This window comes from Myotis daubentonii, chromosome 2 (assembly GCF_963259705.1).
Source record: "Myotis daubentonii chromosome 2, mMyoDau2.1, whole genome shotgun sequence".
Lineage (NCBI taxonomy): Eukaryota > Metazoa > Chordata > Mammalia > Chiroptera > Vespertilionidae > Myotis > Myotis daubentonii.
The window spans coordinates 56513619-56526909 of NC_081841.1; the positions used below are offsets into that span (position 1 = coordinate 56513619).

General features: G+C 54.2%; 2 protein-coding genes across 6 annotated transcripts; both read left to right on the plus strand.

Annotated features, from left to right (window-relative positions):
- The first annotated feature begins 1829 nt into the window (after window positions 1–1829).
- NABP2 (nucleic acid binding protein 2) lies at window positions 1830–6979 on the plus strand. 3 transcript variants are annotated; one of them, XM_059683255.1, is made up of 7 exons: window positions 1830–1963; window positions 2358–2459; window positions 2860–2998; window positions 3115–3186; window positions 3353–3434; window positions 3524–3587; window positions 6450–6979. In XM_059683255.1, the coding sequence occupies exons 2-7, from the start codon at window positions 2381–2383 to the stop codon at window positions 6647–6649; spliced, it is 636 nt and encodes a 211-aa protein (XP_059539238.1). In that variant the 5' UTR covers window positions 1830–1963; window positions 2358–2380; the 3' UTR covers window positions 6650–6979. The 3 variants fall into 3 exon arrangements, with proteins under 3 accessions (XP_059539238.1, XP_059539237.1, XP_059539236.1); XM_059683254.1 differs by lacking the exon at window positions 1830–1963 and adding an exon at window positions 1980–2270; XM_059683253.1 differs by lacking the exon at window positions 1830–1963 and adding an exon at window positions 1981–2279.
- A 165-nt stretch (window positions 6980–7144) lies between these two features.
- SLC39A5 (solute carrier family 39 member 5) lies at window positions 7145–13227 on the plus strand. 3 transcript variants are annotated; one of them, XM_059683250.1, is made up of 11 exons: window positions 7146–7243; window positions 8269–8623; window positions 9375–9558; window positions 10779–10941; window positions 11087–11256; window positions 11464–11604; window positions 11978–12074; window positions 12155–12325; window positions 12500–12580; window positions 12689–12879; window positions 13084–13227. In XM_059683250.1, exons 2-11 carry the CDS (start codon window positions 8340–8342, stop codon window positions 13225–13227), a joined length of 1626 nt encoding a protein of 541 aa, XP_059539233.1. In that variant the 5' UTR covers window positions 7146–7243; window positions 8269–8339. The 3 variants fall into 3 exon arrangements, with proteins under 3 accessions (XP_059539235.1, XP_059539233.1, XP_059539234.1); XM_059683251.1 differs by lacking the exon at window positions 7146–7243 and adding an exon at window positions 7945–7981; XM_059683252.1 differs by lacking the exon at window positions 11464–11604 and having other exon boundaries at window positions 7145–7243.
- The last annotated feature ends 64 nt before the right edge of the window (window positions 13228–13291 follow it).

Sequence of the window (13291 nt, forward strand, 5' to 3'; positions counted from 1 at the left end):
GAATGCTATGTACTTCCCAGGGGGACCATCAGGGGCGGTCCCGAGGCCGGCGGCGCTGAAGGGCGAGACTTCGCTCGGGAGGGGGCGCGTGTCCCGTGTCCCGTGTCCGAAAGCCCTGGCCTCAAGTTGGCTGGCCTGCGGTGCGCGCTGCCATCCGCCGGCCCCCCCGGTTTCCAGAGCCGGGATCGGCCTCCCAGAGGCTGCCGACTCTGTGACTCATAGTCATGGGAGTAGATCCTGTGTCCACAGGGCGAGCAGGGGGTGGGGGTGGGAGTGTCTGACCGCAGAGCTTTGATCTAGGATGTCCAACGGGTTGCCCGCCTCTCGCCCGGCCGCCCTCCTGCCACATCCACGTCGGCTCTCTGAGCACGAGTAGAATGTCCTGAAACACCTCAGGGGAGAGAAGGGAGATTAAATGCCCCTCTCCCTGGCTTGTAGTTTGATTTCCTTAGGACACAACACCAAGGTCGGGAGGTGGGCGGGAGAGAATCCGCTCCGAGAAAAGTCAAGGCGGAGCCTAAAGCCAAGAAAGTGAGGGGTTAATGAAGCAAGCGACGGCATTACAATTACATGCACTCTTAGGCTGATCTGATATTGAACAGTATTTGTTTTGGATGTTCGCTAAGCAAATGGTAATGCACGTATGTGCCTTTGTAACTGGTTTACTTTTAAAATTCTTTTTTTTTTTTTTGAGAAACATCCATTTGTTCCACTTATTTATGCATTCATGGGTTGCTTCTTGTTTGTGCCCTGACTTGGGCTTGAGCTGGCATCCTTGGCTTGTCAAGTCAATGCCCTAACCAACTGAGCTACCTAGCCACGACTCTATGTCATCGGTTTATACACATTACTGAGCTAACTACGTTTTGTTGATTATCTAATAAGTCCCAAAGGAAACTAAAGGTTTGGGCCTCCTCTTTGCAGTCACTGGGGACTCTGAGGTGAGTGCGATGGCATTAGGAACAAGTGCCTTTCAAACTGTGAGAGAACCTAATGCAAAATGTGCTCTCTGCCTGAGGTCCCATTTCTTTCCAGGTGGTGCATCTACCTGTTGTCTGTGGTGTGAATGCCACTTTTCCCAGAGACCCTGACCAAGTCCATTAAAAAGGAAGGACCCCAAATCAAGATTAAAGATGAGAGCTAAAGCAGTGGGAGAAGAGGAGGAAACTGCCTGCCGTGTGCTAGGCACTGCTTTTTTTTATATATATAACCATTATTCAGTACTTGTTTTTTTAAAATATATTTTATTGATTTGTTTTTACAGAGAGGTAGGGAGAGGGATAGAGTTAGAAACATCTATGAGAGAGAAACATCGATTAGCTGCCTCCCGCACACCTCCTACCGGGGATGTGCCCGCAACCAAGGTACATGCCCTTGACTGGAATCCAACCTGGGACCTTTCAGTCCGCAGGCCGATGCTCTATTCACTGAGCCACACCGGTTAGGGCTAGGCACTGCTTTTTATATAATTTCCGTTTGCTCTTCTGCAAAATAGAGTTGCATATTTAATAATTGTCAGAAAAAGAAGTGAAGCGCAGAGTCAGGTTTCAATCTTTTGTCCGCTGCATTCCACAACCCTAGCTACTTTTTCCACCGTGTCACGTCTAGGAGAGAAACAAAACCTTAGCCCCTAAGCGTAGTCTCCCGGTCAAGGAAAACCGGAACCCTGGGAGCCCCCTGGTGGCCTACTTTTCTCCCTGCGGAGCCCGTCCGTTCCCAGGCTCCTTTAATACCTGGAATACGCCCCCTTCCCGGCGCGTGAATCTGGAGTCCCGATTGGCTGGGCGGGGGCCAGTGGCGGGGCGTGGGGCGCGCCAGAGCGGCGCTCATTGGTCGGAGCAGGCCAGGGGACACTTCCGGGAATGCCCGCGCTCCCGCGTTCCATTGAGCTGCATCCGGCGGCCGCGGGGGCCGGTGGCTCCCCCTGCGGGCGGCTCAGCAGCATACACCGCCGTCGGCCTGGGTGGGTGGTGGGGGAGGGTGGGGGAGGGGAGGGACCGAGCCCCGAGTGGTGCGGGTGCGGGTTCGGGAAGGTTTAGAAACTAAGATTCTATTCCCTGGCCCTGCACCGGCTTCCCTCACCTCCGCTCCGTCGGTTCCCACACCTCGGGGCTTGAGACTGAAAGAGCATCCCGGGAAGGGGCATTCCAGCCCCCAAGCCGCCTATTCAGAGATCCCCCCCAAACCTGATCTTGAAGTTGGAGGCCCCCGGGAAAGTTCATTTCTAACCTTTCAGAAGAGCGAGAGGGTTTGAGGCTGCCTGACCCCAGGCGAGTGTGGTAGGTGGACCTTGGGCAGTGGAGCATGGGGGCGAAGGCTCCGGGCGATGAGCCTTCATCCCCTTTTCCTCCTTCCAGTGGGGTTCCGAGGCTCAGGCAGCATGACGACGGAGACCTTCGTGAAGGATATCAAGCCCGGGCTCAAGAATCTGAACCTCATCTTCATTGTGCTGGAGACAGGTGGCTATGCTGGGGCCGGGGACCCCCTGTGGGGCTTCTCAGGGTTGGGGGGCAGAAAGGGAAGAACATCACCTCCGTTCTTAATTTGCTCCCGGCGTGGCACGGTGCACCCCAAAACATGGCTCACGCCCAGTCGCTCTCCTAGACCCCAGCCCAGGGAGTTGCCCTGAAATGTAGGGTACATGCAAACTCTTGCCAGATCCAAGCCTCCAGTGTCTCAGGGGCCGCTTTCCGCTCAGCACCCTCGCCTCGGCGCCGGCTCCTCCACTCCCCTCCCCAGCCTGCCCCAGAGATTTAGCTTTGCCCTGCTTGTACTTTTCCCTCACCCCCACCAATATGTCAATATATCTAGATCTCATCCTTCTGACCACTCCCCACTCTGTTTATCTGTTCCCTCCAGGCCGAGTGACCAAGACAAAGGACGGTCACGAAGTTCGGACCTGCAAAGTGGCAGACAAAACGGGCAGCATCAATATCTCCGTCTGGGACGACGTGGGCAACCTGATCCAGCCTGGGGACATTATCCGGCTCACCAAAGGGTAAGCCAGCTGGTGCCTACTGGCTATCCCAGGGCAGTAGCAGTCAAGGGGGGCGGGTTTAACGGTCCCTGTAACTCTTCTGAGTACTCTGAATCCTGCATTTTGTGCCCCCACAGGTACGCTTCAGTGTTCAAAGGTTGTCTGACATTGTACACTGGTCGTGGGGGTGATCTTCAGAAGATTGGAGAGTAAGTGCTCTTGGGTTTTGGGATGTAGAAGCAGCAGGCCGAGATGGGAAATTTAAGGTTTGCAAGAAGGCAGCATGAGGGTGTGCAGTCCATGTCCTATACTGGAGGCCTCTAGCACTGGCCCAGAGGATGGGTCTGAAGCTTTGGCCACTTTCTCTCCTTGCAGATTCTGTATGGTTTATTCTGAGGTTCCTAACTTCAGTGAGCCAAACCCAGAGTACAGTGCTCAGCAAGCACCCAACAAGACGGTGAGTCCCATGGCCATGATGTGGGGGCGGGCAGGGCAGGCGGAGAAGCATGGTAGGAAGAAAGGTCTGAGTTTAATTTGTACCTTCAGGTGCAGAACGACAGCAGCCCTGCAGCTCCCCAGCCTACCACTGGACCCCCTGCTGTTTCTCCAGGTAAACCTGTTTCCTTCCATACACGGGTCCACCTAGTTCCCCTCCTCTCCCCAGCCTGGAGAGGTGACCAGCCTTATCCCTTTCCCAGATCTCTCTTCTCTGTGTACCCCCCTCCCCCCTTGCACCCAATTCTTCTCCCAGTTCTTTTGCAAATCCCTGTGGTGAAAAGATCTGGTTGGGGACCTGTTTCTATGGTAGAGCTCTTGGCACCCTGTTGCCAACTACCACTCAAAGGCAAACATGAGAACAGTTTGTCCACAAAGACTGTCCTCCTTCATTCTAGCTTGTCTTTCTGCGCTTCTCTTTTGGCAGAACCTGCCCTTTTCTCTTGCTCGTTGTGATTGTTACCCAGTTCTAATACACAGCGTTTCTTGTGTGACTCATCGTAGAGCACTCTGCACAGCTTTTGGAACCAATGGCCCCGCTGCCCCTCTCAGCTTTGGGATGATGATTCTTCCACCTCATGTACTTCAAGCCCCTGCTTTTTGGTCTCTTGAGGAATTGGGACCTTACTGCTCATCATCAGCGTTTCATTACAATCATCCCCAAACACACAAGCACACCTCCTTCGTCTGGTGGTGGTTTCTCCTCAGGAACCTGGTTTTTACTGCTCTTTTCTCCTTCTGGATCATCTCTCAGCTGACCCTCCTGCTCCCTGAGCGTGTGGCTCTATCTTGCCTCCTATCCATGCCTTAGGTTTCTCCCTGTGACACTGGCTTCAGGCTGCCTCAGCCCTTCCCGTTTGTGTCTGCATCCCCAGTTACCATGGTTTTTCAGAATGGTTTGTGTCAGAACCACCAGGAGTCATGTGTTTTTTTAGAAACACTATGAAATAGCAACATTTAATTCCACCACAAAAATTAACATTGGGGGGGGGGGGTTAACACCCATGTTTTTAACTGAAAATGTGACTATTACATATTTCCAGGTCTCCATTTTAGTGATGGTACATTTAAGCCCGTTTACCCTGGCATTCTTGGCCAGATGTTTATCCACTTTGTCCTCTGCCAGTAGATACAAAAGGCTTAAAAAACACATCTGGCATTAAAACTTACCTTTGACTTTCTATACACTCTCCACATTCCAAATTTTTTCTGTGAATCGAGGAAAGGGCATTATTTTTTCAGTTCTGGCTGCAGATATCTTAGTCTGGTAGAGTAGGGTTCAACAGGAATGTGGTCTGAGAAGCACTGGCCTATAACTTCTACCCCATTAGCGTTCACAGTGCCCTAGTACGTGAGAGGCAGACATCTGCCTTCATTTAACAAACTTTTATAGATAAGGGATGCCAAGGAATAAATAAAACAGCACCTGCCTTTAGGAGCTTGTAGTCTATGAAGGAGATGGCTGCCAGAGTGGCTCAGTGGTTGAGCGTCAACCTATGAACCAGGAGATCACGGTTCAATTCCCAGTCAGGGCACATGCCTGGGTTGTGAGCTCAATCCCCAGTAGGGGGCATGCAGGAGGCAACCAATCAATGATTCTCTCTCACCACTGATGTTTCTATCTCTCTCTTCCTCTTCCTTCTTCTCTGAAATCAATAAAAATATATTTTGAGCCCTAACTGGTTTGGCTCAGTGGATAGAGCAGGGGTCCTCAAACTTTTAAAACAGGGGGCCAGTTCACTGTCCCTCAGACCGTTGGAGGGCCAGACTATAGTTTAAAAAAAACTATGAACAAATTCCTATGCACACTGCACATATCTTACTTTGAAGTAAAAAAAACAAAACGGGAACAAATACAATATTTGTATTTGCATGTGGCCCGCAGGCCGTAGTTTGAGGACCCCCTGGGATAGAGCGTCGGCCTGTGGACTGAAAGGTCCCAGGTTCGATTCCGGCCAAGGGCATGTACCGTGGTTGCGGACACATCCCCAGTAGGAGGTGTGCAGGAGGCAGCTGATCGATGTTTCTAACTCTCTATCCCTCTCCTTCCACTCTTGGAAAAATCAATAAAATGTATTTAAAAATATATATATATATTTTGAAAAAAAAGATAGTCACACAGACGATGATTATAATACACCATGAGTGCAAGAATAGTGATATGCACAGCTGTGGGAGCACCAGGGAGTCATCTCACACACCTGCTGTAATCACACACACACACACACACACACACACACGTTATTTATTAGTGAAGAGGGATGGGGTGACAGAATGTGTAATAATTTTTTTCCTTATTCTCATCTGTATTTTCCAAAATGCACATGTGTCATTGTGATACACACCAGGCCTTTTTAACACACACACACACACACACACACACACACACACACGAAAGTTTATTTAGAAAGTTACAGCGGTAGAAGTGAGCTGTAGAAGAAAAGAGTGAAGAAACAAGTTACAGAGGCAAAGAAGGGCCTTGGAGCTTAGTAAAGGACACTCGATAAGAAGATTCAAAGAAGATTCGATTGGGTGGCTCTGTGGGGAGAGTGTGGGTTTATTGTGTTGTGTTTTTTTCCTTAAAGATCCTTCTTATAACACAGAAACTTCAGGCCCTTCCCCTTCCCATGCTTTTCCAGTTTCACAGTCACTTTTGGTACAGGGGCATTTTGTCAGAGGTCCTTGAGCCTAGAACTAAATAGCTAATTCTAGGTCTGACTCCCAATGATACAAGATGAATCAAAGAGAAAAATACCATACTAGAGTTCATGTAGCAACTTCTAAACTGACAGAGTCTTTCCTGGGGCTCCAGTCATACAACCCACATTCTTTGCACTTGGTCAGTTGACGTTAATGTGCAGCTGTGCTGATGAAATACTGTGCGGTTCTCTGGGGGATGGGAGGACGCCCTGGGGACGCACCCTCTCCCACCTTAGTTCTCTAATTTCTGTGTTTCTTCCCCTTCTCCCACAACCAGCCTCTGAGAGCCAGAACGGGAATGGACTGAGTGCCCCCCCAGGTCCTGGCGGTGGCCCGCACCCCCCTCACGCCCCTTCCCACCCGCCCAGCACCCGGATCACCCGAAGCCAACCCAACCACACACCTGCCGGCCCTCCTGGCCCCTCCAACAACCCTGTCAGTAACGGCAAAGAAACCCGGAGAAGCAGCAAGAGATAGCAAGACATGCTTCCTCCCTCCCCACCGCTGACCGCACCCCAAGTGTCTGCTAGAGAACACAGCCTCTCCTGGGCTGCTGGCTTGGGGGTGGGAAGGGATAGGTAGCAGTATTTTAGCCACTAAACTTCGCTAAAGGGGTGGTGAGAAGCGGCCTTATCCACCCTACACCCGTGCTCACCCCTTTACCCAGCTGAAGCTGCCTGTGCCCTGGGATTAGGGTCCCTGCCTGCCCTCCTTCCTCTTCAGAAATGCGTTATGGTCTGTTTCTTGTACGTGTGTGATGTGGAAATCTAATTGAATCCCTTCTTCCCAATAAATGTTACTACTCTGTACTGGACTCCTTTGCTTTTTGTGGGGAAATGACAAGGTTAGCAGCTGGGCATTTGGGAAATGCCCTCGGAGGTGGAGAGGGGAGACAGGTTACCGGCAAGGAGGCCCAGGCAAAGCAGGCCTGCCCCTTTAAGGTAGTGTCCCTCCCCTACCCCCTCCCTACAGGTGACCCTTGCCCGCCTGCCTGTCTACCCCCCTCACAGCTGGAACCTAGACGGCTGTGTCCCCCTTCCTCTGGGCGTCCTTTCTGTCTCCTGCTATCAGGTAATCCCAGCCTCAACCCCTTGGACCACTCACCCCAGTCAGGCTGCTCCCCCGATTCTGAGCCAGGTCAGACATCAGCGGGAGCCGAGACACTCCTTCCCTCCTCCCCACAGAGCTTCCCGCTTGGTCATTGATTCCCAGAGCTCGGGCTCTTACTCTCTGGGGTGGGGAACTCCCAAAAACAATGCCTTTCCTATGCACGTGGGTTGCCACTTAATCTGCTTCTTCGCCCAACTCTCCAGTTTGGGAACAGCTGGGTCCAGCTTCCCCGGGAACGTGGGGATGGGGTGGGGATGGGGTGGCGATGAGTGAAGTCCAGTGCTGGATGCAGGGTGGGGGGCGAGAGTGTATGCAGGGAAAGGCTAAGACAGTACCAACTGGGTTAGAGGGTAGAGTACTTAGAAGAAAAGGCCAGGCCTAGATTCTCCTTAGCCATGTGGCTTTTCCAGGGGCAGAGGGTGGCCCCGCCCTACTGGGGGCCCTAGCAGAGACTGACCTTTGACCCCATCCAAGAGACCAGTGAACCATTAACTCCTCTACCATGTGAGCCTTCCCACACTTGCCCCACCCCTGGCCCCGCCCCGAGGCAGGTGGGCTAAGGGGGGGGCTTGTCCATCCCAGCCTTCCATCTGACGTGGCCTCCATTCCACCTGGGAGCCTGGAGGCTGAGCCCCTCCGGCTCCCCTCCCCGACCCAGGAACCGCGACCGAAGGTGACCAGGTTCTTCTGCCAGTGGAGGTGAGGTTCTGGGGGTTGGCGGGGGAGACAGAGGTGGGGGAGGGTTTAGGGGACGGAATAGGCTGTCAGCTCTGGGTCAGGTGAGGCGAGCACTGAGTCAAAGAAGGTGTTCTAGGAACTGGCAAAGGAGAGGAGAGGCTGCTCCAGCTGGAGGCCATGGGAGGGAGGAGGGAGGCTAGAGGGGGCTGCTGCTGAATTGCTGAATTTAATGTGGAGTGAGGGGTCCCCTCTGGCCCTGAGCTGAGCAGCAGGGCAGGGGCACTGACCCTTCCTCCTTGTTCTTCCAGGGCTCAGTCCTCAGGATGTTCCGGGGGGAATAGAAGCTAGAGCCAGAGCCTCTTACCAGTTCCTCCCAACAATGGGGCGCCCGACCAGTCACCTGCTGGCTGGCCTCTGTGTGTGTGCGGCCTTGAGCTGGGGAGGGGGTTCAGCCCCCAACCTGGGCCCTGCTGAGCTGGAGCAGAACCATTACCTGGCCCAGCTGTTTGACCTGTACGGGGAGAACGGCACGCTGACTGCAGGGGGCCTGGCCAGGCTTCTCCACAGCCTGGGGCTAGGCCAAGTTCAGGGGCTGCGCCTGGGACAGCATGGGCCTCCAGCTGGCCGGCCTGCACCCCCAGCAAGAGACAACGCCACACACAGGTACTAACCCTTCGCCCCAGCCCCCAATCCCACATCCCAGCTCTTTTTAGGGCTCAGATCCCTCTCCTGTTGTCTACTTCTGGTTCCTAAAGTAAGGTTTCTGAGATTACAGATTGTTCAAAAACTGACTCCTTGTATCCCCTTCAAGGCTTCTTTTGCCTCTATTGCCTTCTCATTCTCTCCTTTTCCAAATCCCTGTGCCCTTCGATTCCTTACTTTTAGTCCCAAAGCTCAATATCTCCAGGCTGACTTGACTCCCAATCTGTAGCATTTTTGGCTGTTCCCTGACTCCTATTTCCTCTCACACCCATGCCCCATATTCCTATAAGCTGACAATTCTCAGATCCTCCCAGGACTGACATTTTATGGTTTCCGGATCCCAGGAACTCCAGCCAGTGCCTGGTCTTCCCTCTTCCTCTAAGCTCCCTGGTAGCCTCTCAAGTGGGACTTCTCAGAGAACATGGGCATCTGACTTGCTTTTTTCTTTAAATCCTCACCCGAGGATATTTTTTTCATTGGTTTTTAGAGAGAGTGGAAGGGAGGGAAAGAGAAACATCGATGTGAGAGACACATCGATGGGTTGCCTCTCGCACGTGCCCCGACCAGGCCGGGGATCAAAGCCTGCAACCCAGATACATACCCTTGACCAGGAATCGAACCCGAGCCATCCCCTTCCGTCCCAGGCTGACCCCTAACCACTGAGCCGAACCGGCCAGGGCTGGCCATCTGACTTTCTATCCCATCCATCTAGGCCTCAGGACCCCAAATTGAATGTGGATGTCTGGTCAGAGCTGCCTCTGGGTCCCTCAGGGTGGGGTGACCTTGAGGAGCCAAAGGCCCCCCACCCACCCCATGGGCCAGCCCCCTCGGGCCTGGACCTGTTTCACAGGCTTCTGTTGCTGGACCATTCGCTGGCTGACCATCGGAATGAGGATGTGAGTCTGATGATCCCTGGAGAAGGGGAAGGAGCCATGGGATTTAGATGGCATGAAATATTTAAAGAGTCAGTAACTTTAAAAAAAATTTTTATTTAGTGATTTTAGAAACATCGATTTGTTGTTCCACTTTTTTTTTTCATCATCATTTATCCCCTCAATGCCCTCTTCCACCTCCACTCACCCACCTCCACCCTGTTTCACCTATTTAATGCACTCATTGGTTGATTCTTGCATGTGCTCTGACTGGGGATCGAACCTACAACCTTGGTGTATTGGGATGACACTCTAAACAACTAGCTACCCAGTCAGGGATAACCAGTCAGTAATTTAATACAGTTCCTTTTTTAAAAATCCAGATGTGGTCTTTTTTATTGTTGTTAATCCTCACTCAAGGATATTTTCCATTGATTTTTAGAGAGAGTGGGAGGGAGAGGGGTGGGAGAAAGAAACATCCACCGATGTGAGAGACACATCGATTGGTTGCTTCCCACATGCCCCCCATCTGGGCTGGGAATCAAACCCAAGACCCTTTGGTTTCAGGGCTGACTCTCTAACAACTGAGCTACACTGGCCAGGGCAACCCAGATGTGGGCTTAGGGTATGCGATCCCAGCTTCGGTGTCACGCTTGAGAAACCAGAGAAGCAGCCCAGGGTGGGCTGTGGGGCCGGCTATCTGGAGAGGAGACCTGCAGAGAGCTGACAGCTGTCTTCCCCCAGAAAAGACAGAGAACTTGTTCCACATACACCAGAGGGCAGCCAGAGCTAACCTGAGGCAGGCCTGGCGAGGGTGAGCACCCATAGAGGAAGCACTCAAGCCAAGGCTGGGTAAACAGGTGACAGGGCTGCTGAGAGGAAGGTTTGATGGCTTTACAGGTTTTTTTCTGTCTAAGAATCTGGACTGGAGAATTCTAGTTGTCCAACCAACTCCATGATTAAATCAGTGAAATCATCAGGTGCTCGGGAGGGAGGAAAATGGTGGCACTGTTCACTAGCAGCCAATCTGTGCTGAATTGAATATTCACATCGGATTGACTATTTGAATATTCACTAATTAACACATACTGAGTACCTGTCCCAGTCCCCCAGTCCCTCCCTGATGCACGGGGAGGGGGGGGGCCTGGGAGAGACCCAGGAGTCCAGGTGGTGGAAGGGCAGATCGGAGTAACCGGAGTAACCGGAGTAACCGTTGAATGTGACTCCCAACTCCACTCCCCTAGTGTCTGAACGGCTCCCAGCTGCTGGTCAACTTTGGCCTGAGCCCCGCTGCTCCGCTGACTCCGCGGCAGTTTGCTCTGCTATGCCCAGCCCTGCTTTACCAGATCGACAGCCGTGTCTGCATCCAGGCCCCCGTTCCAACCCCACCAGGGGATCTACTATCTGGTCAGTGAGTGAGAGTGGGTGGCGGGGGGCACCCTCAATCCTGGTAGGGAGTGGGTTCCATGCCAAGGAGGGGTTCATCGGGGCACTGCCTCCCCTTGCAGTGTATCTTTGCCTCTTAGCCCCCGTCCCCCGATTGATTTTCCAGCCCTGGCTCACAGCGCCCTGGCGGTCCTGCTGCTCAGCCTCCCCACACCCCTCTCACTGCTGCTGCTTCGCCTCCTGGGATCTCGTCTGTTGCGGCCCCTGCTGGGCTTCCTGGGGGCCCTGGCCGTGGGCACCCTTTGTGGGGATGCGCTGCTACACCTGCTGCCACATGTACGTGGATCCCCTTCCTTATTCCCCTGCCCCCATTGGCGGACGGCCCCTCATATCCAGGTGTTCCCAGTCACAGGACATCCCTCCCCATCAGCCCACAGCTGCCTTCTGGTAGAATGGGAGTGAAGGCTGCCACCTCATACCCCGGGAGGGGATGGTGCCGGGTGCAGGGGTTTCTGGGGTCTGCCCTGACCTCCTCTCTGTCAGGCACAAGGAGGGCATCACTCCGGACCTAGTGGGCGACCAGAGGAAGACCTGGGTCCTGGGCTGTCGGTACTTGGCGGTCTCTTTCTGCTCTTCTTGCTGGAGAACATGCTAGGGATTTTGCGGCGCCGAGGGCTCAGGCCAGTGAGTGAGACTCTTTTTCCCTCCTCCTACTGAGATCAGAGTCCCAGCCAAGAACTGGCCACATGAACCAGAAGGTGAGGGGCTGAGTGTGCTCCTGGCTTTGCCATTTGCCTGACTGCAGGCCCTGACTGCTAACGGAATGGGCGGGCTCCCTCAGCACAGGCTCAGGACTCTGTCTGGCCCAATAGCTTCCTCTCCTGAGTTCAAGGCAACAGCAGGGAGATGCCAAACTGGGAAGAGAGTAGAGGCCAAAAAAAAATCCCCAAGTGCCAAAAACAGAACCAGGTGTTCATTTCCCAGCCGGTAGCCTGGCCTCTCCTTAGCCCCCAGCTCTGCTGCCTCCTCCACCAGGAGGGATACCCTCCTATTTCAGAGATGCTGCAGGCGAAAAAGGGAGGATCTCAGAACACCAGACCTGGACCCAGAGGACAGCAGTGGGATGGCACTTCAGCCCCTACCGGCAGCTCCAGGTAACAGGAGGAGAAAATGAAGACGAGGCTCCCACTCTCATGTTCAGCCACTAACACTCTCCTTGTCCTCCTTCCTGCAGAGCTAGGGGCTCAGGGCTGCAGGGAGCCGGACAGCCACCCCCCGCCAGCCCCAGCCCCTCCCGGGCACCAAGGCCACAGTCACGGGCTCTGGGGTAGCAGTGACACCAGTATAACATGGATGGTCCTCCTGGGAGATGGTCTGCACAACCTCACTGATGGGCTGGCCATAGGTATGACCGGAGGGGACAGAGGCAGTCAGGGCACCAAGTTACTGGCGGGGTGCGGGGGGAGGGGGTAGGAGAGGGCCCCAGGAAGGGGAAGATGAGAGGACCGCAGAGGGAATGTAGGCCCTGCCCCTGCGGAGCGCTTTCTTCCATACTGCCCACCTCGTTCTGCAACCCCAGGTGCTGCCTTCTCTGACGGCTTCTCCAGCGGCCTCAGCACCACCCTAGCAGTGTTCTGCCATGAGTTGCCTCACGAACTGGGTAGGAATGGCAGGGTGGGGTTGGGGTGGAACGTGGAAGTTGGCGGGTGACATTGGTGAGGGGCAGCCCTGGCTTATTCCCTCCTACCCTGTCCTCTCTTCCTAATAGGTGACTTTGCAATGCTGCTCCGGGCAGGGCTGCCCTTTCGGCGGTTGCTGCTGCTGAGCCTAGTGTCTGGAGCTCTGGGACTAGCGGGTGCAGCCCTGGGGGTGGGGCTCAGTTTGGGCCCCGTCCCCCTCACTCCCTTGGTGTTTGGGGTGACGGCTGGGGTCTTCCTCTATGTCGCCCTGGTGGACATGGTGAGGTGTGGGGTAGTGCAGAGGAACGGGGGAGGGGGGAGAGGGAGAGGAGAGGGCCACATGGAACAGGGTGCAGACCACAGGCCTGCAGAGTCTGAGAGACCAGGGCCTGGAAGAGCTGGGGTGGGGGCTGCTACTTCCTGACACCCCCTCATGTTTCGGGGACACGTAAGGCAGGACCCTGATGTTTTCCTTTTCTTTCAGCTGCCATCCCTGCTGCGTCCTCCCGAGCCTCTCCCTCCCCTGGAAGTGCTCCTGCAGGGGCTGGGGCTGCTGCTGGGAGGCAGCCTCATGCTCACCATAGCCCTGCTGGAGGGGCAGCTGCGGCCCCTGGTCTCTGATGGCTGACGGGCCAGTGGGAAGGCGTCCAGCTGCCCTTCCTTCCCCCCAGCCACAGGAATGGAGGCGGGAC